This window comes from Penicillium digitatum, chromosome 2 (genome assembly GCF_016767815.1).
Source record: "Penicillium digitatum chromosome 2, complete sequence".
Classification (NCBI taxonomy): domain Eukaryota; kingdom Fungi; phylum Ascomycota; class Eurotiomycetes; order Eurotiales; family Aspergillaceae; genus Penicillium; species Penicillium digitatum.
The window spans coordinates 3,922,044-3,944,957 of record NC_089385.1 but is presented as its reverse complement, the minus strand read 5'-3'; the positions used below and the strand labels follow the sequence as shown (position 1 = coordinate 3,944,957).

The 22,914-nt window shown below is 49.9% G+C and overlaps 7 protein-coding genes across 7 annotated transcripts; 4 read left to right on the top strand and 3 right to left on the bottom strand.

Moving 5' to 3' along the window:
* Positions 1-821: 821 nt before the first annotated feature.
* Positions 822-2,928, top strand: Pdw03_7409 (Conidial pigment biosynthesis oxidase Abr1/brown 1; the record flags this gene model as incomplete). Its single annotated transcript, XM_014678437.1, has 3 exons — positions 822-1,154; positions 1,206-2,845; positions 2,898-2,928. The coding sequence occupies 3 exons, from the start codon at positions 822-824 to the stop codon at positions 2,926-2,928; spliced, it is 2,004 nt and encodes a 667-aa protein (XP_014533923.1).
* Positions 2,929-3,458: 530 nt separating this feature from the next.
* Pdw03_7408 (Multicopper oxidase, copper-binding site) lies at positions 3,459-4,658 on the top strand (the record flags this gene model as incomplete). The annotated part of the gene is made up of 3 exons (XM_014678438.1): positions 3,459-3,745; positions 3,826-4,447; positions 4,497-4,658. 3 exons carry the CDS (start codon positions 3,459-3,461, stop codon positions 4,656-4,658), a joined length of 1,071 nt encoding a protein of 356 aa, XP_014533924.1.
* Positions 4,659-6,399: 1,741 nt separating this feature from the next.
* Positions 6,400-7,022, bottom strand: Pdw03_7407 (Conidial pigment biosynthesis scytalone dehydratase Arp1; the record flags this gene model as incomplete). Its single annotated transcript, XM_014678439.1, has 2 exons — positions 6,400-6,801; positions 6,861-7,022. 2 exons carry the CDS (start codon positions 7,020-7,022, stop codon positions 6,400-6,402), a joined length of 564 nt encoding a protein of 187 aa, XP_014533925.1.
* Positions 7,023-7,562: 540 nt separating this feature from the next.
* Pdw03_7406 (Conidial pigment biosynthesis 1,3,6,8-tetrahydroxynaphthalene reductase Arp2) lies at positions 7,563-8,427 on the top strand (the record flags this gene model as incomplete). The annotated part of the gene is made up of 2 exons (XM_066101649.1): positions 7,563-8,331; positions 8,390-8,427. 2 exons carry the CDS (start codon positions 7,563-7,565, stop codon positions 8,425-8,427), a joined length of 807 nt encoding a protein of 268 aa, XP_065956732.1.
* Positions 8,428-9,116: 689 nt separating this feature from the next.
* Positions 9,117-10,613, top strand: Pdw03_7405 (Conidial pigment biosynthesis protein Ayg1; the record flags this gene model as incomplete). The annotated part of the gene is made up of 5 exons (XM_014678441.1): positions 9,117-9,209; positions 9,269-9,343; positions 9,412-10,160; positions 10,245-10,377; positions 10,434-10,613. 5 exons carry the CDS (start codon positions 9,117-9,119, stop codon positions 10,611-10,613), a joined length of 1,230 nt encoding a protein of 409 aa, XP_014533927.1.
* Positions 10,614-11,595: 982 nt separating this feature from the next.
* On the bottom strand, positions 11,596-16,367 carry Pdw03_7404 (Heat shock protein DnaJ, N-terminal; the record flags this gene model as incomplete). The annotated part of the gene is made up of 7 exons (XM_066101648.1): positions 11,596-11,757; positions 11,812-13,242; positions 13,304-13,476; positions 13,914-14,010; positions 14,080-15,402; positions 15,456-15,782; positions 15,861-16,367. The coding sequence occupies 7 exons, from the start codon at positions 16,365-16,367 to the stop codon at positions 11,596-11,598; spliced, it is 4,020 nt and encodes a 1,339-aa protein (XP_065956731.1).
* A 2,067-nt stretch (positions 16,368-18,434) lies between these two features.
* Pdw03_7403 (Fungal transcriptional regulatory protein, N-terminal) lies at positions 18,435-22,069 on the bottom strand (the record flags this gene model as incomplete). The annotated part of the gene is made up of 8 exons (XM_014678443.2): positions 18,435-19,472; positions 19,533-20,448; positions 20,527-21,325; positions 21,392-21,522; positions 21,581-21,616; positions 21,696-21,706; positions 21,780-21,817; positions 22,060-22,069. 8 exons carry the CDS (start codon positions 22,067-22,069, stop codon positions 18,435-18,437), a joined length of 2,979 nt encoding a protein of 992 aa, XP_014533929.2.
* Between the last annotated feature and the right edge of the window lie 845 nt (positions 22,070-22,914).

The following is a 22,914-nucleotide window of genomic DNA, read 5'->3' as shown; positions in this document are numbered from 1 at the left end:
AGGGCTATCGAGTTTAGTATAGACTCGGAGGATGTACAACATAATCGTCGACTTCGCATTTTCAATTTCGCTAAAAAATCGACAAGCTTAAGCAGATGCGTCAAATGATAGGGGTTAAGACAAACCCCTGTGGATCTACCGGTTAATTGAAGTTTATATATAACTCGCCAAAGAAGCTCAAGTCGTCGATCATGATACTCCACAATCGATCAAGACCACGTATAGTGGTCCTATTCAGTAGTACCAAGTAGAAGAACTGAAATTCATACTCTGGTTCTTCCAAACCGAGCCTGTGAACTCAAGCATGACTCCAGTACAACATACTCGGGGTATGCCCCCCTTGCGTAACAGTTCAGGAACTACCTCCCAGGTAGGTGATCTATCTACATTCCACCCTTCCAAACCCACTCACAGAATTCCTCAACAGAGTGAGAAAAAAAAAAAGCAACCAAATAGATCGACCGGATGCTGCTCTACTATGTGCTTTAATATCCCAGTCCTTGAATTAGTGAATGAAGGCACGACCAATGACACCATCGCTAGCATGGATTTGGGCTCCGACCCGAGCAGCATACCCAGGCCCCTGCAGATCGGCAGGATCTTTGTTTTGGCATCGCCATGGTTAAAGAGGCCTTGTGTCCAGTTTTCTTCCTTCTAGTATCCAGCACCGCGGCCGACCTGCGCCGATTCGACAACCGCGTTCTTTTACATTCGTTTTTGCTTTCTAATTGAATTGGTCTCTAATTCACTCGTTTAGGGGAATTATACCATCCCTCTGATTGAGGCCATCAATAGTCATTCGCTCTTTGAATACAGCCAACATGGCCAAGTTGAGTCTGTTTGCCCTGGCCACTTGGGTTGGCCTAGCGGCAGCGAAGGATGTCTACCTAAACTGGACCCTCACCTGGGTTAATGCTTCACCCGACGGATTTGAGCGGCCGGTCATTGGTATAAATGGCCAATGGCCCTGTCCGCAGATTGATGTGAACGTGGGCGACCAACTGATCGTGGATGTCTACAACGGTCTTGGAAATGAGTCTACGGCTATCCATTGGCACGGCATGCACCAGTTTAGCACTGGTGTTATGGATGGTGCGGTTGGAGTCACCCAATGTCCACTACCCCCCGGCAAACACATGCAGTATCACTTCGATGTAAAGTTACCCCGGTGCAGGAAAGGTGAACATGGTCTAATTGCAGCATAGGTCAACCAAGCCGGAACATACTGGTATCACTCACATAACGCGGGCCAGTACCCCGATGGACTTCGTGGGGCTTTGATTGTGCACGACCCCAGGCCACCTTTTTCCTATGATGATGAGTTCACACTTACTCTGAGTGACTGGTACCACCGGGAGATGCCAGATTTGCTCAGCTCGGCCGAAGTGGCCCAAGGCGCTGAGCCCCTCCCTGACTCGGCCTTGATCAACGACTCAACCAATACAAAAATCAAGGTTCTTCCTAATAAGACGTACCTGGTTCACATCATATGCATTGGAAACTGGCCTGGCCACTTCTGGGTTATCGATGGCCACGAGATGACTGTCGTGGAGGTTGATGGCGTTTACACTGAACCATACCCTGCCGGAGACAAGTTCCTGCGTGTCGCAACTGGCCAGCGTATGAGTGTCTTGATCAAGACCAAGGCTGACGCGAGTAAGAACTTTGCGATCTGGGATACCATGGATGTGAACATGATGTTTGTCTTCGAAAACAAAACCATCCCGGAAAACTACAACCCCAATGCGACTGCCTGGTTGGTTTACGACGAGGCCAAGCCCCTGCCTGAGCCTCCCATCATCAATCACATCGATTTCCAAGAAGACTTTGTGGATGATGTCACTTTTGTGCCAGCCGATCACGAGCCCTTGCTCGAGCCCGTGGACCACCAGATCGTCTTGGAGACCGGCGGTGCGTTAGTCGACGGTGTGCCGCGCTTTACTGTCAACAACAAGACCTATATAGGCCCTAAGGTGCCATCTCTATACACTGCTAATACCGTCGGTCTTGAGTTTTCCTCTAATCCTGACGTGTATGGTCAAGTAAACCCCTTCGTTGTCAAGCACAACGAGATCGTCGAAATCGTGATCAACAACCACCACAACAACCTTCACCCATGGCACTTGCACGGACACCAGTTCCAGGTTCTGCAGCGTACCCCAGTGGATGGCGGCTACTACACTGGTCTCTCGAGCAACGTCTCCGCGACTCCAATCAGACGGGACACTATCATGGTCCAGAATCATGGCCACACCGTCATCCGTTTCCGCGCCGACAACCCCGGTGTCTGGATGCTACACTGCCACATCGAGTGGCACGTCGAGTCTGGTCTGATGGCTACCATTATCGAGGCTCCCGAGACCTTCCCGAACACCGTGCATGCTCCCCCGAAGAGCCACTACGACGCGTGTGCTGCCTATCCGGAACCCGTGAGTGGCAATGCCGCTGGCAACGATGGTCTTGACTTGACCGGACTTGACACTGTGCCCACCGCCGGTAGCCACGGAGCTCTGTATACCACCACCCAGGGCACTCAAACCCCTGCTATGGCGCATCCGTCTCAGCAATCGCCACAAGCGGCGGTGGCCGAGTCACAGCCCCAGACTCCCCAGCCCGAGTCCGTGCTGGCAGCACCCCGTCCTAGCGACAACCCCGCCAACCTCCAGGGTTACTGGCCCGACTCTCACACGGGCGAGACCAATATCTCCGTCGACAGCCCCGGCAAGTCGCATGATCATCACGTTACCATCCACGAGGAGTCGATCAAAGGCCCGGGGCTGAACCAGGATTCTTACAGTGGCTATGTTATCGATGGCGACAAGAAATATCCCATTCCAGACGATGGGTATGTAATTGAAAAATAAGCTCAAATGTGCTCATTGGCTAACTCTTTCTAGTGCTGATGTTTGGGATGAAGTCCAGAATTGAGAGTAATCTGAGCATTTGGTGCACGATATTGCTCTGTCATGGCATTGCGCTTTTGCGGAGCTTAGAACATGCTTTTATATCAGTCTTTTCTTCTGTCCTATGTCTCATTCGCATTAAAGCCATAGGAAATGCCAAACTAATTTACTGACTTCCTCCCTTCTACTTGTGTACTTGTGTACTTGTGTATATCAATGAAGCACACAACATAGATGTGTCTTCAACGTTCGACCGTGGATGCCATACATACCTTGACAAATAACTCGAACTTCATCTTCAACCCCAAAATCGAAAATGGCATGATCTCTCCTTGCCCGACAATAGCCCGCCACGTGAGCCCTGGTGCATCATGCACCTGGGAATAACAGCTCCGTTTCCTAATCGAGTAGGAGTCCAATTATCACATCCTGACGACTTCACTCACAGGCCAGAGAAACACACACAGCTATGAAATCCACCCCCCACCCCCCTTCCATTAAACCGCTCACCAGAAATCTTCTCATTCCAAAGTCCATTCAAACTCAATCGCCGAAATGTCAACCCATCTATTCTGTTGCACATCCATCCAGCCCACCAAAGTCCCAAATCCCAACTACGAGCAGACTTTCACCGAGTTTACAAAATGGGGCCTCACGAAAATCGGTAATCTACCAGGATCCACCGATCCCTCTGAAGCGAGCGTCTGTATCCAGCTCGTGCGCCAAGTCAGCAGCGGGCGGATAGAGTCTATCCGATACTTCGTTGCAAGTGACACGCACGGAAGTTTTGAGGAAGTCTCTGAAGATGGGATTGTGGATGCGAATTTCGTGAGGATTCATGAGTGAGTTGGTGCATGGACCTCAGCCTTGGACACCTTGATCATTCTCGGCCTTGACATATCCACATTAACCGTCTCAACAGATGCAAAAGCTTCCAATGCACCCAACACAACCGAGTTTTTGATCTTAACCTCTATGAACCGAGCACAGGGAGCTCACGTAATTGGCGGGCTAGTATTGCGAAACCACTTAAACAGCTCGAGAATGCGATCAAGCACAAAATCTCCGGATCCGGGTCCAGGCCAAGATCAGTGTCGGGATCAAGACCTATGATCGGATCAGCGGGATCTGGGGCGGGATATGGAGCTAGTGCAAGCTATGGATACGGGTCCGGTATGGGATACGGCTCTGCCTGGGGGGCAGGTTTAGGATCTGGTTGTGGCCCTGATTGGGGAACTGGAGGTTCAATGGATTCTGACAAGCATGCGCCGTCTTCGATTACCGTTGAGACTGGGTCTAGTGATTTCGATTCTGATTCTGATTGTGATTGTGATCGTGATGGAAAAGATGTGGACCAAAACCAAGACCAAAGTGCGGAGAGATCTCAGCCTGACGATGGGATTGAAGATCTCCATCAAGACAGCAACGAAGACCAGCCTGACTCATCTTTACCTACGCTTGATACTGAGGCAACTGATTATGAAGACGCAGTGTCATCTTCGCCTCCATCTGGGACCCAGGTCACTTCCTATGATGAAGATCTGGTGTGTCAGAGCTACTTAGATACCGAGGACTATGGGTGCTATTATTCAGGACGGTCTTCTGATGACTATGGCAGCTATTACTGCAATGGCGGATATGGCCAGGATTGTGGAGGTTGTGGAGGTTGTGGAGGTTGTGGAGGTTGTGGAGGTTGTGATGATTGAAAAGCCATGTCTTGATCCGCTGATGTTTTGCTCGATTGCTTTTCTTTAGCTCTTCATGCAAGGAACTTTCTTGAACATTGGGAAAAACAAATCGGCCATGAGATAAATCCCTTAAGGGGTAAGACATCTGTTAGTTCAAGCACATAGCTTTTAACCCCCTTCCATTACTTGGGTATGAGGGACAGGGGCAATTTCATCCAAGCCTCGTTGGATGCGTAGGAGATTCCAAATTAGTCGAGTGGTTACATCTCAGGTACCGTTTTGCAATCTTCTTGCGATCGAACAATGGCTCGCCCTGGTACTCGACCTAGTAGCTTTTCAATGGCTGGGCCTCCTGAGCCTCAGCCTATCGAAGCACTCCCACCGATCGAGTCATGGCCAATTAGCAGGAAAGTAGAGTTTGGCGACGTTTTTGCCGACTATTCCACCCAGTGTGGCGGCGAATTGACCATCTTAGCTTGTGAAGTCCTCAATGAAGCCTTCGAATCACAGATGAGGAAAATTAAATCGATTCGTATCCCCGTGTCGGACTCCTAAATCGTGTGGTCGAGACAATACCTCTCTGCAGGCCTCAAGGTGCTGAGTGCTAGCATGCCTTGCATCGGTTATACGTTCCATTAAGAGCCCAATCACCCGACTATTTTCAGTCAAGTGGCCAAGGAATCGGGGCCCGATGGTATAGCCGAAGATCCATTGATATGCTGTGGTTTCATTCTCGATGTATTGAATCTCCCAGGGGAAACGAGCGAATTTGGCGACGACAACGTCGTCGAATAATGAACATTTGACTTCGTAAATGCCAGTTCATAACTTTCGTCCAATCGAAAGCTCCAACTAGTCGGCATGGATGTTATGCTAAGCGTTCTGAACGCTAGGGAATTGGGTCAGGAAGCACGCAAGATGTGATTGACTGTCTTTTGCATCCTGAGCCACGAGTCCATCATTCCAGTCTCCTGTGGGAAATGTCGGCAAGAGAGAGACTAGGGAAGGACCAAAACACATCTCTTCGGCGCTGTAAATGCCAGGTTCCACGGTGATGTATTTAATAGACAAGTCGTCAACCAGAAGACGGAAAAAGCCTTGGTCATCTTCGTCGACCTCGGCTTGAAGTAATTCAATCTTTGGCTTATCCAGTTTGATCGACAAAAATTTGAATCCAACGGAGATTTTTCGAGCACGGCCTCAACTTGAGACCATATTCAAACCCAGCCTCCTTGTGCTATTCGAGACACCAAGACATTCTACCGACTTCACAACGTCGATGTATTGTTGGTCTGTGAAGCTCAAGTTCCAAACAAGGAGCCGGCGGTAAAGCGGTGTGCATTTCTTTTTTTGCATTCATCACAACATCAGCGCGTCTAGGAAAACTTGGATAGGCTATAGCTCCCCCTAGACCGTCATAAGTGACCCCTCAGACCTGAGGTACTGGATCAGCACCTACATCCAGATGTGGGCAGCCGGAAGGGCCATCTGGTTTCCGGTCCCAAGTCATAGCACGGACGGTTCGCAGAGGGAGAGACACGCAATGCACCATCTCACCGTTGATCCGTAAAGTCAACCATTCGGAGCTTTTACTACGAGAACACATACAAATAGGCGAATAGGACTCAAGCATGATAATAGCAGGTATGGAGGAATTTTGCTGATTATCCTAGACAAAGCCAAGAACGAACAGGACATCTGCCCAAACTTTTCATATATCTTGATAAAAAAAGCAAAAGCAAAAGCAAGAGAGCGGCAACCAAAGACGACACTCTCGAACTCAATGCCCCCGTAGATCCTATTGTCATCTAGTCAAGACCTTTGAAAACCTCATCGAAGCGCAACTCATTCCAGCGCACCGTTGGCTTCAACCCAGCAAATTTCCAGACACCATTAACCTTACGGTAGTAGTGCTCATTCGTAGCATGGCCGTGACCGCGTAGCTTGACAGTCTTCAATTCTTCAGTCTCGTAGACCTGGTGTGCCGCGCGCAGCTGATGGTGACCGATAACCTCGGTGTCGGATATCTTCTCCCACCATGTCTGGCCAAGCAGATGCTGAGTCTTGATGGTATTGTCACCCAGGAAGCCGGGGTGGGTTACCATGGCCATGTAGTCGTCGGCAGCCATGTTATCCCATTTTTTCAGACCGACCTCGGTGTAATCGACCTTCAGGGTTGGGGCAATGATACTGCGCAGACGATCCCAGTCCTGGTACATTGTCAGTCCTGATGCTCAAAAACTGAAGTTGAATGTCATAGAGTCTGTACCTTGGCATCATAGCTGTCCGCCCAGTCAAACACGAGCTTCGAAAGGATGAGGTAGTCTGTTGATCTTAGCACAAGCAGGTAGAGGAGGCCAGGTGGAAACAGACCTTGGAAGCTGATGTCCAAGTTGGGCTCAGCAGTGTTGTTCTTTACAGCTGGAGACATGGTTATCCAGCGGCGCTTGCTTTCTGTAGATGGCTTAAACTCTGGCTAGAGACGCAAGACGCGCCGTGTGGGTGAATCTAAAGTCCACTTCCAGCTTCCAGCAAATTGCTCGAATGCAGCAACATTCCTCGGATCTGCCCAGCATATTTCGCATGCACGGAAACATACCAATGCAACCTAGGGCTTCTGATATGACAGATGGTGGAGAAATTCCCGCATGGTCTTCCGCATGCGGTAGAAGGTAAAGCCAAGATACTTGTGAGTCCCTTTTCGCAAGCAGCTACTCCGTTTTAGGACACGACGTCAACTGTTGGTCGCAATAACCCCCCATTCAAGATGCCACCAACAAATTCGGAAAAAATGCCCAGCCACTGCAATTGGGATGAATGATGGAGCCCAGTGGTTCCAGCCAGGATCCTAGTGGTATTGTTCAAGATACCAGATTCAATATTAGACTCCGATTCCCACGCCCACTCCTTGACAACCTTTCACACCTCAACCCCACCAACCAAAAAAAAAAAAAGATCATCCCTTAGCAAAATGGTTGTTCAAAATCCCAACGCTGCTCAGCCAGAGCTCGCTGGCAAAGTTGCCTTAGTGACCGGCGGTGGTCGAGGCATCGGAGCCGGTATTGCTCTAGAGCTCGCGAAGAAGGGAGCAAGCGTTGCGATCAACTACGCTAGCAGCTCCAAGACTGCCGACGGGGTGGTACAAGAGATTCAGGCGTATGGAGTCCACAGCGCCGCGTTCCAAGCCGACCTGACAAATGTCGACTCAATTGCCAACCTCTTCCGCCAGGTCGTCGCGCACTTCGGACAGCTTGACATAGTTGTGTCGAACGCAGGAACTGAGAAGTTCGTGCCATTAGCCGAGACGACACTGGAGGACTTCAACGCGGTGTTTGACCTCAACACACGGGCGCAGTTCTTCGTTGCGAAGAACGCTTACGACTACATCCAGCCCGGCGGCCGTGTGGTGCTGATGTCTTCCATTGCGGCGGGTCTGGGTGTGCCCGGCCACTCCTTGTATGCCGGCAGCAAGAGCGCTGTCGAGGGTTTTACTCGCTGCTTTGCTGCTGACTTTGGCAAGAAGAAGGCTACTGTGAATGCGATTGCTCCTGCTGGTGTCAAAAGTGATATGTGGCTGAGCAACTCGTGGCGCTATGCACCGGGCTGTGACCAGCATTCGTCGATCGAGGAGATTGAACACGCGCTTGCTAACGGTAGCCCCCTTGGGCGCTGTGGTGTGCCTGCGGATATTGGTCGCATTGTGGCATTCTTAGCCAGTCCTGCTGGAGAATGGATCAACGGTGAGTTTTGGAATGTTCGATTGATCCTTGGAACTATGGCTAATTCCATTCCTTGCAGGTCAAATTTTGCCTTGTAATGGTGGAGCTAACATCTAATTGACATGTGAATTGGTGGTCTTGGATGCTTTTCCTTTAAGTGTCCTTGAGGTCATTGGAGAAGACCCTGGGAATCATGTGTAGAATTAGGGTCTATGACCATTTGAATAATCCGTTGTCTTTGTTGAAACATCTATTTTGGTGTTGTTTTCCATCTAATCAGAATGAATGGTCCTTTTTTTAATACCTTTTTTTTTAATCTGGTTCTACCACTTGATTGCTGCGTACAAAAGTTCGTTTTCGCATGTCTTGCAACGTCCTAGGGCTAAGCAACGACAACGCCGACATCAGAAAAGCTACAAGAAGCCATCGAGAGAAAATGAGGGGGCGATGGAATAATGAGATAACCGAGAATCCGATCTACATTCCTATCTCTCGCCACCTTGGCTGTTGACCCCCCGCATCCGGAGATATTCGAAGCCTCATAGCCTGCCAAGATCCCCATCCCATCGGCACAGAGTAGATCTTTACCGATCCGGGTGCATCTAGCTAGGGCTTGCAACACCCACTACTGTTTTCGTCTCAATCGACATCATTCTGCCTTGGCTTTGCTCTCATAGTGGCTGCTACCAGCGAATGCAGGTGATAAGCAAGCCAATTGAAGAGTGCAAGATGCCTCGAATCTGTAGCTGGACATAAGCAACCCAAAACCAAACCCATCCATCTCTTTGGTCTATATCCCTCTCGATATGGTGAACTGGATTCTTGGAGACAAGTTCGACACTGTCTACCCTCACCAGGGCTCGATCAAAGTCCTGTGGGAGTCGAAGTGGAAATTCTGCGTACGTCCTTTCTCGACAAGAATAAAAGACCCAGCAAACTAACATGGGTATTTGGCCAGGCCACGAAATCCATCTACCCATTTCACGATGGATCCCTGGAAGATTTCGAGCCCATTTTCCTGAAGCTAATTGCTGTAAGCAATCTCCAAACAATCCATAATCCACAATCCATACATCCCAATCCCAATTCTCACAAGAACAGGAAAATATCAACGACCCAAACATAGACGCCTACACCGAAGCTTTCCTCCCAACCGCATTAGCGCTAGAGAACGAAGCCGCAACAGCCCTCAACAACGGCAAAGTCGCCCGCGCCGCGGACCTCTACCGCCGTGCAGCAGTCGTCCTCCGCATCTCGCGCTTCCCCTACGTAAGCCCAACAACACGCCCAGAGACATCCATCAAGCGTGCAGCCTTCGATCGCCAGAAGCAAGTGTACCTGAAAGCCGCCTCGCTATGGAAGCCCATCATCACAGAAGAAGTAATTCCGCATACGCACCGTGCCGGCCGCGACGGTACCGAAATCCCGCTGTACATCCGGCTGCCGGAGGAAGCAAGCGCTATCAACCGCGTCCCTGTCGTACTGCTCATGACGGGGCTGGATGGCTACCGGCCTGATAACAGCCAGCGTAGCCACGAGATCATTAACCGTGGCTGGGCGACTGTCATAGTCGAGATTCCCGGTACGGCGGACTCGCCTGCGGATCCGGCAGACCCGGAGTCGCCGGATAGGCTCTGGAATAGTGTGCTTGATTACATGGATCGCCGGCCGGAGTTTGACATGTCGCGCGTCGCGGCTTGGGGGCTCAGCGCTGGTGGCTTCTATGCTATCCGGGCGTCTTGCACGCACCGTGCACGTCTTGCAGGTGCTGTTGCTCATGGCCCTGGATCGCACTTTGTTTTCAGTCCCGAGTGGTTGGCCAAGGCGAATGACCATGAGTACCCGTTTAAGTGAGTTATGTCTGCGGTTGTTTAAATTTTTTTCTTCTTCTTTTTTTGGGTTTCTCCTGTGTGTAGTACTGACAATGATGATAGTCTTACTTCCGCTATGGCGGAGAAGCATGGGTATGACACTGAGGAGGAGTTTGTGAAGAACGCTCAGAAGAAGTTCTCGCTCGTGGAGACGGGCATTCTTGACCAAGATAACTGCCGGTTGCTTATGCTCAACGTATGTATCCCTGTTCGACGATGTTGAGCAAAGAAACGGAATCTGATTCTTTCTAGGGTGTGGATGACGGTGTTATCCCGATTGAAGACTGCATCGAACCTCTCAAGCATGGCGGTCCGAAAGAAAATCGGTTCTTCGAGAACCGGGTGCACATGGGATACCCTGACAGTCTGCCTGTAGCTTACAAGTGGTTGGAGAGTGTGCTATCTCCCAATAAGAAGGAGTTGAAGAACTGAGTTTGCGATGAGGTTTCGATTGTAGTTTGCTTTGAACATTCAGTCATTGAAGTTGAATCTTAATAGTCCTTGTGTGAATTTGATTCCACCTGTGTACGTGGACCCCATGGCCTTGGAAGACATGCAACTTTGACATGTTTATGATATGGAGGCGACAGAACCAAAGCCAAAAAAATTCATCCCCATCTAGTGTTCTGTACGTCGATGTAGAAGACCGAGTGAGGTCTGTTAAGGAGACCTGAGGCCAGGCAAACACCATGTCCGCCCATTTTGGGAAGGTACGTGGGACGTGACAAAAAACACAAGTCTCCCACTTTTCCTCTTCTCTTCTTTCTCTCCTCACCCCTCTCGACCACCGTCTCTCCATAGCCTGAGACAGTGTTGAAGAAGGGTCCCGTAGCAAATGGGGGCAGTATCTATGCATGAAGACATCAACATGATCAAGTTGTTGAGGCCCATGCAGTTCCGCACCCCAAATCAAACCGAGCTTTCTCGGGTGAGGTCTTTGAAAAGTCATGGCTGAGCATTTGGGCTCCGAAGTCATTTGGCGAGTCTCACGGAATACAGGGGAGGGGAGACGGGGGTGTTCGCGACTGTGATATCCTCTCTTTACCTAGGATGGAACTACAAAGTTGCCCACACACATTCCCTCGGACTTGGATCTTGCCTCACTGCGCTATGATCACGTGGAAGCTGCCTTAATCCTGCACACGTTCAGTAGAAAGAGAACAAGCTACTGGAAATTTACAGACATAGATCAACATAGTTTTTATTGGTAGCTGTAGATGAAATAGCATGTCCCATTTCACGAGCGAGTCCAATTGACTCGCGTCGATTTCGATTTCCTTTTGCAAACAAGATAGTAGTAGGAATCACACTGCCAGAAACGCCCGCAATGCACCGAGGATATTTTGTCCGATGACCGTGGAAAGATCACGAGAGAACAGAGACACACATGGAAGATTAATTAACAAAAGGGGATTCATTCATCGTCGACCCTCGGGCGTTTCGACTTGCGGTCATCGTTGCCTTCAGCTTCCTGGATTCCATAACGCTTCTGCCCAGAGGTTACATCGGCAATCATGTTATCAATGCCAAATGGATCAGCAGTGTCCTTCTCAAATTGAACAGGACCTTGACGCTCCTATAGAGAACCTATTAGCGACAAAAAGAAGATGTGTATTGGGCAGAAGCTTACCTCGGCTTCAGCAGCGCCACGGAATCCCTCCTTGGCGCGACCCAGGACCTCGAACCGCTTCGTTTTTTCAAGCTTGCTCATCTCACCTTCGCCTGCATCTTCGTCATCCGCATCAGCCTGGGCACGTGGGCGATAAATGCTGTTGATGGCGTCCTGCGCGGCGAACAGCGGCTTGTCGTAGGGGTTATCTTCATTGAAACCAGATTGCATACCGCTGGTCTGGTTGAACAAACGAGAATCCCACATAGATTCAGAGCTCTGTGTGGGCTTGGCCAGACCAAGCGCGACCTTCTCGGAGATATCACGGTTCTGTTCTCGGGCCATGGCCTGAATGCGGCGCTCTGTCCCCATGCGAGACTGGCGCAGCTGTCGTTCATCTTCACGCCGTCGCTCGCGGCGCTGCTCCGCACGGTCTCGGGCAGCTTCGTCATCTTCGCTGGGGGTAGCAGACCTGGAGGAGTACACAGATACACTGCGGCTAACACTTCGGGAACGGGAGCGAGCCCGTGAAACGCGAGCGCTGGGGCCTGCGCGGTCCTCGCGAGCCTTTTGTGCCAACATCCGAAGATGCTCCTCCTTCTGTGCTTTCTCCTTTTCTGCCAGCTTCTGCTGCATCTGAGCTCGGAGCTGCACCTCTTCACGCGCATGTCGATCCGCCGTGAACAAAGCCTCTGCGAACTGTGCGAATTTGTCATTGATGGAGACATCTTGCAACCCGCGACCATCTGCAGCCAAACGCTTGTCCAAAGGCACGGTATAACCCTTGGGGTTCTTCCAGTTCGACACAGGTGGGGGAATCTTCCAAGCCTCTTGGTCCTCGGCAGTAAGCTTCCTAGGCGGCGAGTGCATAACGGGAGGCGGCGGAGAAGGCGGGCCACGGGGAATCTTCTTGTGCTTAAACTTGGGCGGCTCCATAGGATCCAGTTGCCTCTCGACAATCTTCATGATGCGGTCGTTCTGGCGGCCGTTGTTGCCCATCTGATTGGCCGGGGTGTATCGAACAAAAGTCGGCTCTGCTCTTTGTCCACCCTTGACGTTCTTCGGCTTCTGCGCTGATGCAGCTCCTTCAACCAAGGTTGCAAGTGCGGCCTTTGTTTTCTCCATTTGAGCCTGAATCTCCTCCTCGGACGGCTTATCCAGAGAAATTTCTCCCATATCCACCCGCTGACGGAGCGGGATCAAATCCTTGAACGAGGCATGGACGGTGCGGTTGTCGGCGTGTCCGCGGCGGGCGATCGCGTCGTACTTGACCTTGCCTTCGGCATCGACCTGAAGAGCAAGCGCATTTGACTTGGACGACTTTCCCTTTCGGCCCATGTCGAGGGGATACTGTGCAACTAGAATCTCGGGGAACGCGCCGCCATCCCCGAAGTCTTCGGGGGCGCGAGGTCGCCATCCTCCACGGTTTCCATAGGGCGGAGGCCCGGTCCTCTGAAAGACAGGAGAAGTTAGCTTGCATGCCATTGTTTTGTTAGAACCATCCACAACTCACCCGTAGGACGACCTGTGTTTCATCAATCTGGTCGGCGCCCACCACGCGCGGACCACGGGGTTGCGCATGCTTTGGCAACTCCTCCTCCTCACCAGTGTATTTTGGTTTGGGGAGGGACTTTAAAAGTCCAGAAGCAATAGAGGTTGACATTCCAAGAGTGAGCAACTCAAGAGCTGTGCACTAGTGATGATAAGTGATCATGGAGTGACGCTCCATTTGGCTTTTCGGGACAAACTGCGCTAGTGGCAGTTGTGGATTGCCGTAACCATTTATGCCAAGACTTTCTAACGTTTAGCAATAATTCACGCCGGGCTGGCTCATTTCACAAAAAGATTGCTATGATGAAAATGATTACTGTAGTAAAGCCTTTCAATTTTAGAGCGCTTGAATTGAAAGCATTTGGACCAGCCAAGAAAAGGGGTTTTTTTTTCTGATTTTCAAACACAAGGGGTAGTAAAAGCATCAGATGAGATAGTAGGTCGCTAACGAACGACTTATTGTTACATATAATTACATAGAAACAAAGGGTTTTCAACCTTTGATGAGTCTAAATGAGCTCATGTGGATATAAAGTGAGTACGCATGGGGCATGCAATATCCTCTTTATCACCTGCCTCGACGAAATGGTCGCGCCCCTGGAATCTGTACCAGATCTTCAATCGTTTGGGCAGCAATGGCGCAGGGTCGTGGAATCCCAAAATTTGGAACTAGATACATCCAAATTAGCATTCTGCCCCAAAAATGATAACGGATTCAAGGTCTGTCGGATGACTTACCTTGATGGATTTCCCGGGAATCACCAATTGGCCCCGATTGACTAGCGCAGCCACCGGGACAGTGACATCAATCACCCGAGGCTCCGCGAACCCATGTTTGGGCTTCTTATTTACTGGCGGTATATAACCATACTCGGCCTTCAGAATGACCAGGCCATCTTGTGCTTCCTCTCGCGCTTGCCGCCTTTGCACTTGATCCGTCATGAGCTCGATGGCCTGGAGACTGTCTTCGCGATTCTTAGGGATCAACTTCTTCAGCTCACGGTGGCGTTGAGCAGCTGCCTGCCGACGCAATTTTCTGTCGCGCGGGCGAATATAGCCAAACTCAATCGCGCAGTAGGCCAACCAAGGAAATATAGCTGTCAGCGCTGCTGCTCCGCTGGTTGCTTCATTGGCCGGGCAAACGTTGATCGGAAGATTAATGCTTTGGCCAAGTCGGCTCCATGAGACTGTCATCATGATGCCCTTGTCCGCGATACCAATGCCGAGACCAACACGTGTGTATTCACCAACCCGGCGAACGCCTCTAATGGTCCAGTTGAGAGACATGTCTAATCCAACAACACTTGAGATCTCGAGCCGCACAGCACGCGCCTGGTCCATGCTCGGCATCGGGAAGTACCCTTCAGAGCTCCATTCAGTCTTAACCGGATCGTCAGTCGGTTTTCCGGAGAAGAGATTCCGAGAATAATTCAAGACAAAAGCGCCTCCAGCGGGAGTAGCCTGGAGATAGGTCTGCCAAGACTCAGCAGATTGGTCGATTTGGCGTTTTTTCTTGAGAAGATGACGGACGTCTTCGTCCATATCTCCACTCTCCTCCTCGTCATCACCGTCGAAATCGGGCGCGGCTTGGCCCTGTTTGGGAAGCGAAATGAGACCAATTTGCAGGTTACTAACCTCGTTGGCAGATGCAATAGCACTCTGCGCTCCCATTCCAAGGGATGGGAACCGGTTGAGTAGAAACTCGGGCCAGCTAACAACGCCACTCGACCACGTAATGACGCCGATCTTCCTCTTGGCGATTTCTCTTGAAATTTGCATCTCAAAAGAAGGCGCTGTTTCGTCCAAGGAGCGCTTGTGTATACTGGTCACGCTGACCTGGAACGGCTTGGTGCCAGGGATTGGTTGAAAGGCTCGAGCAATGTTCGCTTTCAGGGTTGGAGCTGGGAGAAGAAGAGCATCGAAGCTGACTTGGGAGTCCCTGAGGAGGGAGAAAGGGTGTTTGGCCCAGATTCCCTTGGTACCCACCAGGTTTTTGAAATTAGGAGTGACAGTGGCCCCAAATTGGAAGTTCTGAGCTGCCAGGATCGGTGGCATTTGGAACTGGAAAACGGTTAGCAAAGTTTTCGAAAAAGCGAATGTACAGTGCATCCCACCTTTTCCTCTCCTTCTGTTCCATCCTCGTACTCAACTATGACTTTCTTGACCGGGCGAGCCAAACCTCCAGTTATACCTGCATTCCAAGTCACCTGCATGTCCTCTGATTCCCCCTCTTGCGCATCTTCTCCTGCATCTGTTTCCACGCCCGAATTTTCCGATTCTTTCTCTGTCGTGCCCCAAAGCTGCGGTAATGACACCGGCGTCTTGAAACTATACGTGACACCGTATGAGGACACTTGCGGCGAAGGTATATGAAACTGCACATCTTCATCCTCGTCGACTGAGATCATAGACGCCGCGTTGATTCCAAGGGTAATACCGCCCTAACATCAACCCCAATGAATGTCAGCAACAGTCCAGTCGCACGACTTCCCATAGGCGACAGGACGGAAGACACATACCTTGCTGGAAACCAAGCTCTCGATCGCTTTCCGCTCCCGTTTCTTCATCGTATTCAAAAACCATCGCCGGAACTGATCTGGCGACATCGCCTTAACGCCAACATCCTGCCGTTGTGCCTCCCCACCAGTCCCCATGGCCCCAAGCTGGCCCCATTCCTGCCGCACACCCGCAGCACCCGATATATCATATACAATGCGCTTGTTTGGATCAATAAGTGTCTCATACGCCTCCTGGATATGTCTAAACTGACTCTCTGCCGCATGGCGGAGATGCGGCGGCTGTTTGTCGGGATGGAAGCTGAGGGTCAAGTTGCGGTAAGCGGAACGGATCTCGGCGTCTGTTGGGGGTGAATTGCGCGCAAGGCCAAGCAGGACGTAATAGTCGGGTTCCTCTGGGTAGTCGCCGACCATACTATAGTCGCCGTCGAGTCCGTCATCTTCCACCGTCGCGCGGAATTCCTGCGCCCCGGGGAACTCGGGCGTCCCGGATTGGTTAAAGGAGGACATGAGAGAGCTTTTTACGAACTCGTTTCGTGAGATCTATATATATAACCCCATTTTGGGGTTGTTGGATGTAACGCGTCAAGGCAATGAATCAAGGTGATGTGGTTTTGAATCCCGGAGAAACCTTCCGCTCCGTTGGAATCTCCGCTTAGAGGTGTTGTAGTGGAGCACTGATCGGGGGATATGTATAGAGCGAGCATTTTGCTAACTTTCAAGTCGTGAATCCTTAATACTTTTCAAATTATGTCGAGTCTATACGACCTATACGACCTATACGACCAATACAAAACATTTGCCCGCTGGCCGTTTGCAAACAAAGCTCGGGTGGCAACCTGTGACTCGATTTCTATTGGCTTAGGGCGATTGAAGTGAATCAACCTTCAAATTTTGGTTTTGGTGTTAGTATATTAATTCGCATGTAGATACTGTGCAAATCTCGGTTTATCGTATAGAGATGGAAAGTCCTCTTGTAGTAAAAGGTTGCGAAACTGGGTGATACATTGACTATCTCCTGGATGACACACACCAGCAAGGTGTGCTGCCATAAGAATAGTCTACAGGTATCTCGACTAAACAACAGAGGAGCACCCAATGGGGCTGGTCAAGTCATGAAGTATGTTTGTCAAAAGCTATGTAGATCAGTTGAACTGTTCTCAAGCCAGCTGCAGTGGCGATCATGCTCTGCTTCTGTGTCGTGCAAGCTCGCCCTCGCCCCCCTATGTATCCAGTGAAGTCCAATCCTAATCCGAGATACTACATTTTTTTATGCAGCCTGGCTTAGTGTTTCGTAAATTCTGGGATTGTGATCAATTCAGAAAGAATAGAGCTGATACAATTGTTATCGTGGAGCAGAGCACGGTTTTCTCTTCCAAGAGTCCAGTCGGTAGTCATGAAGAAAACACACAAAAGACAGCATTTGGGCAATACTCTGTAGATCAGCCAAGATATCCAAGTGAAGCTAAAGGCACCATGATGGATACACCGGGGTAGCAAGCGTAGGTGGATCGGCACAGAATCCCGCAAAATAAGCCACATCGAGCGCCCTCTTCAACATTTATCAGTACGATAGAATTGTGCCAATCGGAATCTTAGAGAATTGAAGGTCAAATGTAAATGTACACAAGTGCTACAGGCGTATATATAAACAGGTAACGATTCTTTCAGTGGACATCGTGTAACCCACAAGTACGGAGTACGCCCCCTTCGGCCTACCCTAAATTTCTCATTTCTTATAAAACCTCAGATCAAGATACCTATTAACTTGCCAAGCACCTTATCTAATAGAAAAGGCTACTTCTCACTCAGCCTGACATTTCCCACCTCTCATCGACCCCGAAGGGAATTTCAACAACGACAAATCAAGAAGTGGCGGGTTCAGAATGCTGCTCTTTCCCATTTGAAGTGGAAACTGAATACCACGAGAGGAGAAGATCCTGAGTCCGAAGTGTCGGTTACTCTTGGGACAGTGCTGAGGTGGCTTTGCTCGGACCCGATTGTCAAAGAAGATACACATTATGCCGTGTTGATGAATCCTATTAAGGGCAAGTTTTTTTTTTTTCAAGACAGTTTTCAACTGATAGATCATAGCAGCATATCGTTCTACATGGTTCTGTAGCAAGGTAGTGAGACCTCAGGCAAATTCCGCTTTACTTGTCTCAATGGTCTTACAAGTATGATAGATATATGTACATGACAAGCAGATAGCACTAGCAGAGTGCTCGCGCAAAGGCTTGTAAAGGGCAGAAATTAATGACATGCAATAAATAATATACAATGTGGAAAAAAATGGAACTTTGCTGCTCGAGAAGAGGCAAAGACAAGTCATGTAAGTCACAGTCCCGTCTATACATGGCAAAAATGTTTTTGAATCAATCAGCCAAGTACTCATCGTTATTGGAATGCACCCATTACATCGTAACAGGGTGATAGGCAACAAGATTCCATCACCACTGCAAGAACCATCAACATCAACATCAAAACTGCCATATGGTCAGTCACGTCGTCCGGCCAATTTATGAACACGATCAAAAAGAAGATCAAGAGGAATAGAGTCGAGAGAAGAAAGTGCTCTCAAGGATCCCTAATCCAAGCAATACCACTTTCCGATATGAGTGTCTCATCAAGCCGCAGAGCATTCAAAAGCACTTGTCTAGGCATAGACCCTGTAAATAGATCTTCGCTCATAGTTGTAGGTGGATGAGAATGCAAAGCGCCAGCATGGACCTTCATCTCAAGCGGCGGGCCATCAAGAGCAAACCCCTGTTTCTGGACGAAGACGCTGCGCTCATTCAGACAGCTAATCATCAGACCCAAACGTCGGTGTAGAATAGTGGATAGTTGCAAAGAGCTATCCCAGCAGCGGCCCAATTCTTGAACAGTGTCTAATGCACCTCTAATGTAAGAGATGCACTCGTGCAACTGAGATGCCAGACCCGCGGAACTGAGGACATCCACGGCTGATAGGATCACATAGCCGAGGAATGGGTTCAGGAGGAGTATTTGGGAAATGGATGTCTCCGTGTTATGTCGAGAAGGGATGATCTTTTTGGCGTATTGGTCGAAGGTAAGAGAAATGCGGAGGATTTCGACCGCGTGATATCGGGCGCGGTGGATGTATTGGCCTAAGATCTCGGGTCGGAGGCTTTGGTGGCGGGCGTATCTGTACAGTTTCATCAAACTGGCGTGGTAGAACAAATGAGTTGAAATGAAGGTGTCTACTTTTCTTTGCCGGATGCTTCGTTCTAGGTTGATGGGTGAGAATGTCAGGTACTCGGGGAGTCGGTTCATCCATTGGTTGGATTTTTGGACGATGGTGGTGTGGAAATCTTCGGTGAGTCGGTTGTATGCCTCCGGGGGAATGTGTGGTAATCGGGTTATGTGTAGAGAGACATCTCCCCAGATAGCCATGATCTCGATTAAAAAGGCCATTGGGCTCAGGGTGGAGCGATCATCGCCTGTGGAGGCGGGGATGTGGTTGAGGAACGATTGGAAATAGGGGACTGTCGCGTACTGCTGAGTCTCATAAATTTCTTCTCGGCATGGGAGTCTCAGCAGGGCTGCATCTGACGAGATAAAAGTCGACGAAGCGGAATAGAGACTCGAGAAGCGCTGGATATTTGTCAGTAGCCAAGATTCGCCCTTTGAGTCAGAGGATGTATGTATACTTACATCAAGCACAAAAGCAATCCAAAAGGTCCGTCGTCGGCACTCAATCAACGCCTGTGGATGTAACCCGTAGTCACACATCTGACTTTGATCCACAACAACACCACCAGATTCAACGTTATAACGAAGCCCAAACACCGCTCTTCCCGCTGCACCGATCGAGTCCCAAGACCCAACCAGCGACCCTGTAGCGTAGTACCAAAGACTCATTATGATATGGCTCTGAGCAAGTTGCAAAGAGATGGTATGCTGGCTTCTATTAATAGCAAATCGTGCTATGCGAGAAAATCGTCTCATGGCTGCCATTTTGTCCGGTCTGTCTGAGAACACAGATCCAAGAGCCATCATAGAATAAAGAAGCATTTTGTCATCTGCAGACTTGGTGGGGTAGGTTTTCAACCACGAGCTGAATCGTCCATGCGGAAACATGTGGTACAAACCGTCATTCATGTGCAAGAAATAGCACTCGGTGTAGTGAACCGCCGTCTCTGGGTCGCTTTCGTACGGATCCAGGTGCCAGGATGCCGCGAGTGGGTCGTCCGAGTTGTTGTCCTTAAGTTCCCCCAAAATGTCAGAGTACTCAGGCGAACGAGTAGATTCGATATGTGTCGACAGTCGCGCAAATTTGTCATCTCCGGATAAAGACGGCGGGAATTGATAGGATCGGGATCTCGAGGCTTTGTGCGCCTCGGCCATGGTTTCATACGTCGGTTCTTGAGCTGACGGCGTGAGCATCGAGCTCTCTGAAATCGGTGAGTGGCCGTTAGTCCCAGGAAGGGAGGTCGCACTGTCCGAGGCTCGAGCAATGTCGTAAGATGCCGGAGAAACATCCAAAGCACCGTGGTTAGCGGGGGGGTAAGGGTCGGGTCTGCCAGATGGCCCTGCTGAGCCTCTCAATGGATGACGGTTCCCCCGCGGGCTTTGAGGAGATTAGCAATAGTTCAACAAACTAAGTCCGTGGACGTATATATTCTTCAGAGGTCACGATCACACTTACGCACTTTCGAACCTGCATTCACGTCCAGATTTCCGGCATTGGTCACATACGGCCTCGGGAGTTGGGTTAGGGTTACACTTGATCTTCTTCTCGCGGCAGGTCAGACAGGCAAGTCCAAGGCGCTTTCTCGGCCTACCCGCCTTCGTTACACCCCAATTTGCATTGACAGGTGTACCGTCGATGAATTTGGGACAGAATGATCCATCTGCATATACGAAGCAGAGTTCTCCGTCGATTACTCGCTCATCTACCACATGAGGCCGGAGGGGATGGTTGCGTGATCGGGTTGCGCTTTCCGGTGATGATAGTTCCCCATTTGGTGCTTGATCATTTGAGGATGTGGCGTGAAGTGGTAGCTGGCCGTGTGGATAGGATATAGCGGATGATACACTTCTTGTCGGTGTGTGGTTTCTTATACATCCATGCCCATGCATCGCCACTTGTGACAATGAAGGCAGGCCAGCATGCAGTTGTGGGAGAGATTCGGAACGGCCTTTATCCTGTACAGAAGTTGACGGGCCCTGGAAACTCGAATCGTGATAATGAGGCGGATATGCAGATTCACGGCGTCCTGTGTTGGGTGTCGAACACGCAAATGGTTGAGGGTATTGTACTGAGTTGGTCCCCGATGTTGGGGTGAGTATTTGACTCACGGAGGGAAGTTGCTCTGGCTTCTGGTGATTTGGTCGATTGTCTTTGCCCCGGGGACTCCCTTTCTGTCGCGAAAAGGGATCAGATCCAAAATGCAAACTAGCCGGTACACGTGGGGGTGGAAGCTGGTATGGAAGGTCCGCGGATTCTTGTAAATTAGCTGGAAGCTCGGATTGCTGCTCCGAGAATGGGCCATCTGTGGTGGGAAACGTACGACCGAAGGGTCCAACATAATAGTGTGAGCCTATGCCAGATCCGGAGACAGATCCAGATCCTGCACCTTGGGGTGTTGACATAGCGGTTGGATGATGTATGGAGTCAGAGTGCTTCACACAATTTGACTGTCTACAAAGTAAACTCAGCCAAAAAAAACAGTGGACTAGTGTATTCAGTGGCTTCGTACGCTTGAATGGGAATGGTGTCTAGAAAAGAACTTGGCCTGGAAAGACTTGGCGAGCTTGTCTTTGGCTGATTCTCAGCTTTGTGTTGAGTTTCCCAGATCCCAGAAGATGGTGCACAAAAACGGTAACTGTTAGGAGACAGGCGACTTAGCAAAGAGGACAATTCTTCGATCTTCATGTGCTTAGGCGCTTTTCACATACCGCTTCAATTATTCGGTCTCCAAGGACAGTGATAAGAGCTGGGCACAAAGTCGAACAAAAATTTGAATCAGGCGGCAGCAACGCGAAATAGATCGATCGTGTACGTTCCAAACTCGGAATTGAAGGGCGAGCAAGAATGATAAGGGAGATAAATCTGCACTTAGGTTGCCAGCGAGGTTTTGATGGGTTGCTGGCGATCGAAATGGTCGACTCGCAGCAATTTGCGTGTGCCGGTGAAGCCAAAAAGGGAAAAGGAATTAAAGCTAGCTTAGAAGGCCACCATCTCGCATTAGTCCCGAGAGGTCACGGTCTCAGCTGCATGTTTTCCGTGCCAGGGTGTCTGCAATATCCTAGTAGCTTGTGCCAACGTCCAGGGATTTGCCCAGCTTGGGATGAAGACCTATAAATTCGCAGGCTCGCAGAGAATCGGGCCAAAGTGTGGGCGAAGATAAAAGCACCGCGCTTGGAACCCAGAAGATCACTGCTGAATGCTTAAGATGCTCAATGATGTGGCATAGCGGGGAAATCAGACGGCAGCGAGATCTCGATTACAGATTCTCGAGGAGCTAGGGATTAGTGTCGGCGATGTGTGGGTAGACTACCAAAGATGTTGGAGACAATAACGCTAAAGGCGTTTTGGACATCCAAAATCCGAATGAGTGTGTGAACGACAAAGGAAAAAGACCCAAGATGACCCCGATAGTAAAGATAATGATAACCGGAACGATCGATGGTGGCCGATGGTGGCACACAGCTTATGAACAAAATAGCCTCCAAGGACGTGTCGCCTACCACTGGTCAGTGGTAGAAAGGGAAAAAAGCCACTAAAAGTAGCGTCGTGTAGATTTGAGCGACTAAGAATAAAAAGATTTTGACGTTTCCTCCAATTCGAGATTTCCCTGACGTCGAGCCTCAGCTTTCCCCTCTCTCCCTCTCCTGCAAGATGTAAGGTTTTCTTCAGGCGATTGAAGCAAGAGGCTCCCGACGAAAGACGAAAATGGTTTAGAGAAACCGAAGCTCAAACCGAAGGTGTCAAAATGGAGAAAGGTGAGGGAGAGGAATTCAGGTATGGAGCTCGAAAAAGTGAATATTCCAAGTATTCCAAGTATTCCGAGTACATACATTGAAAATTACC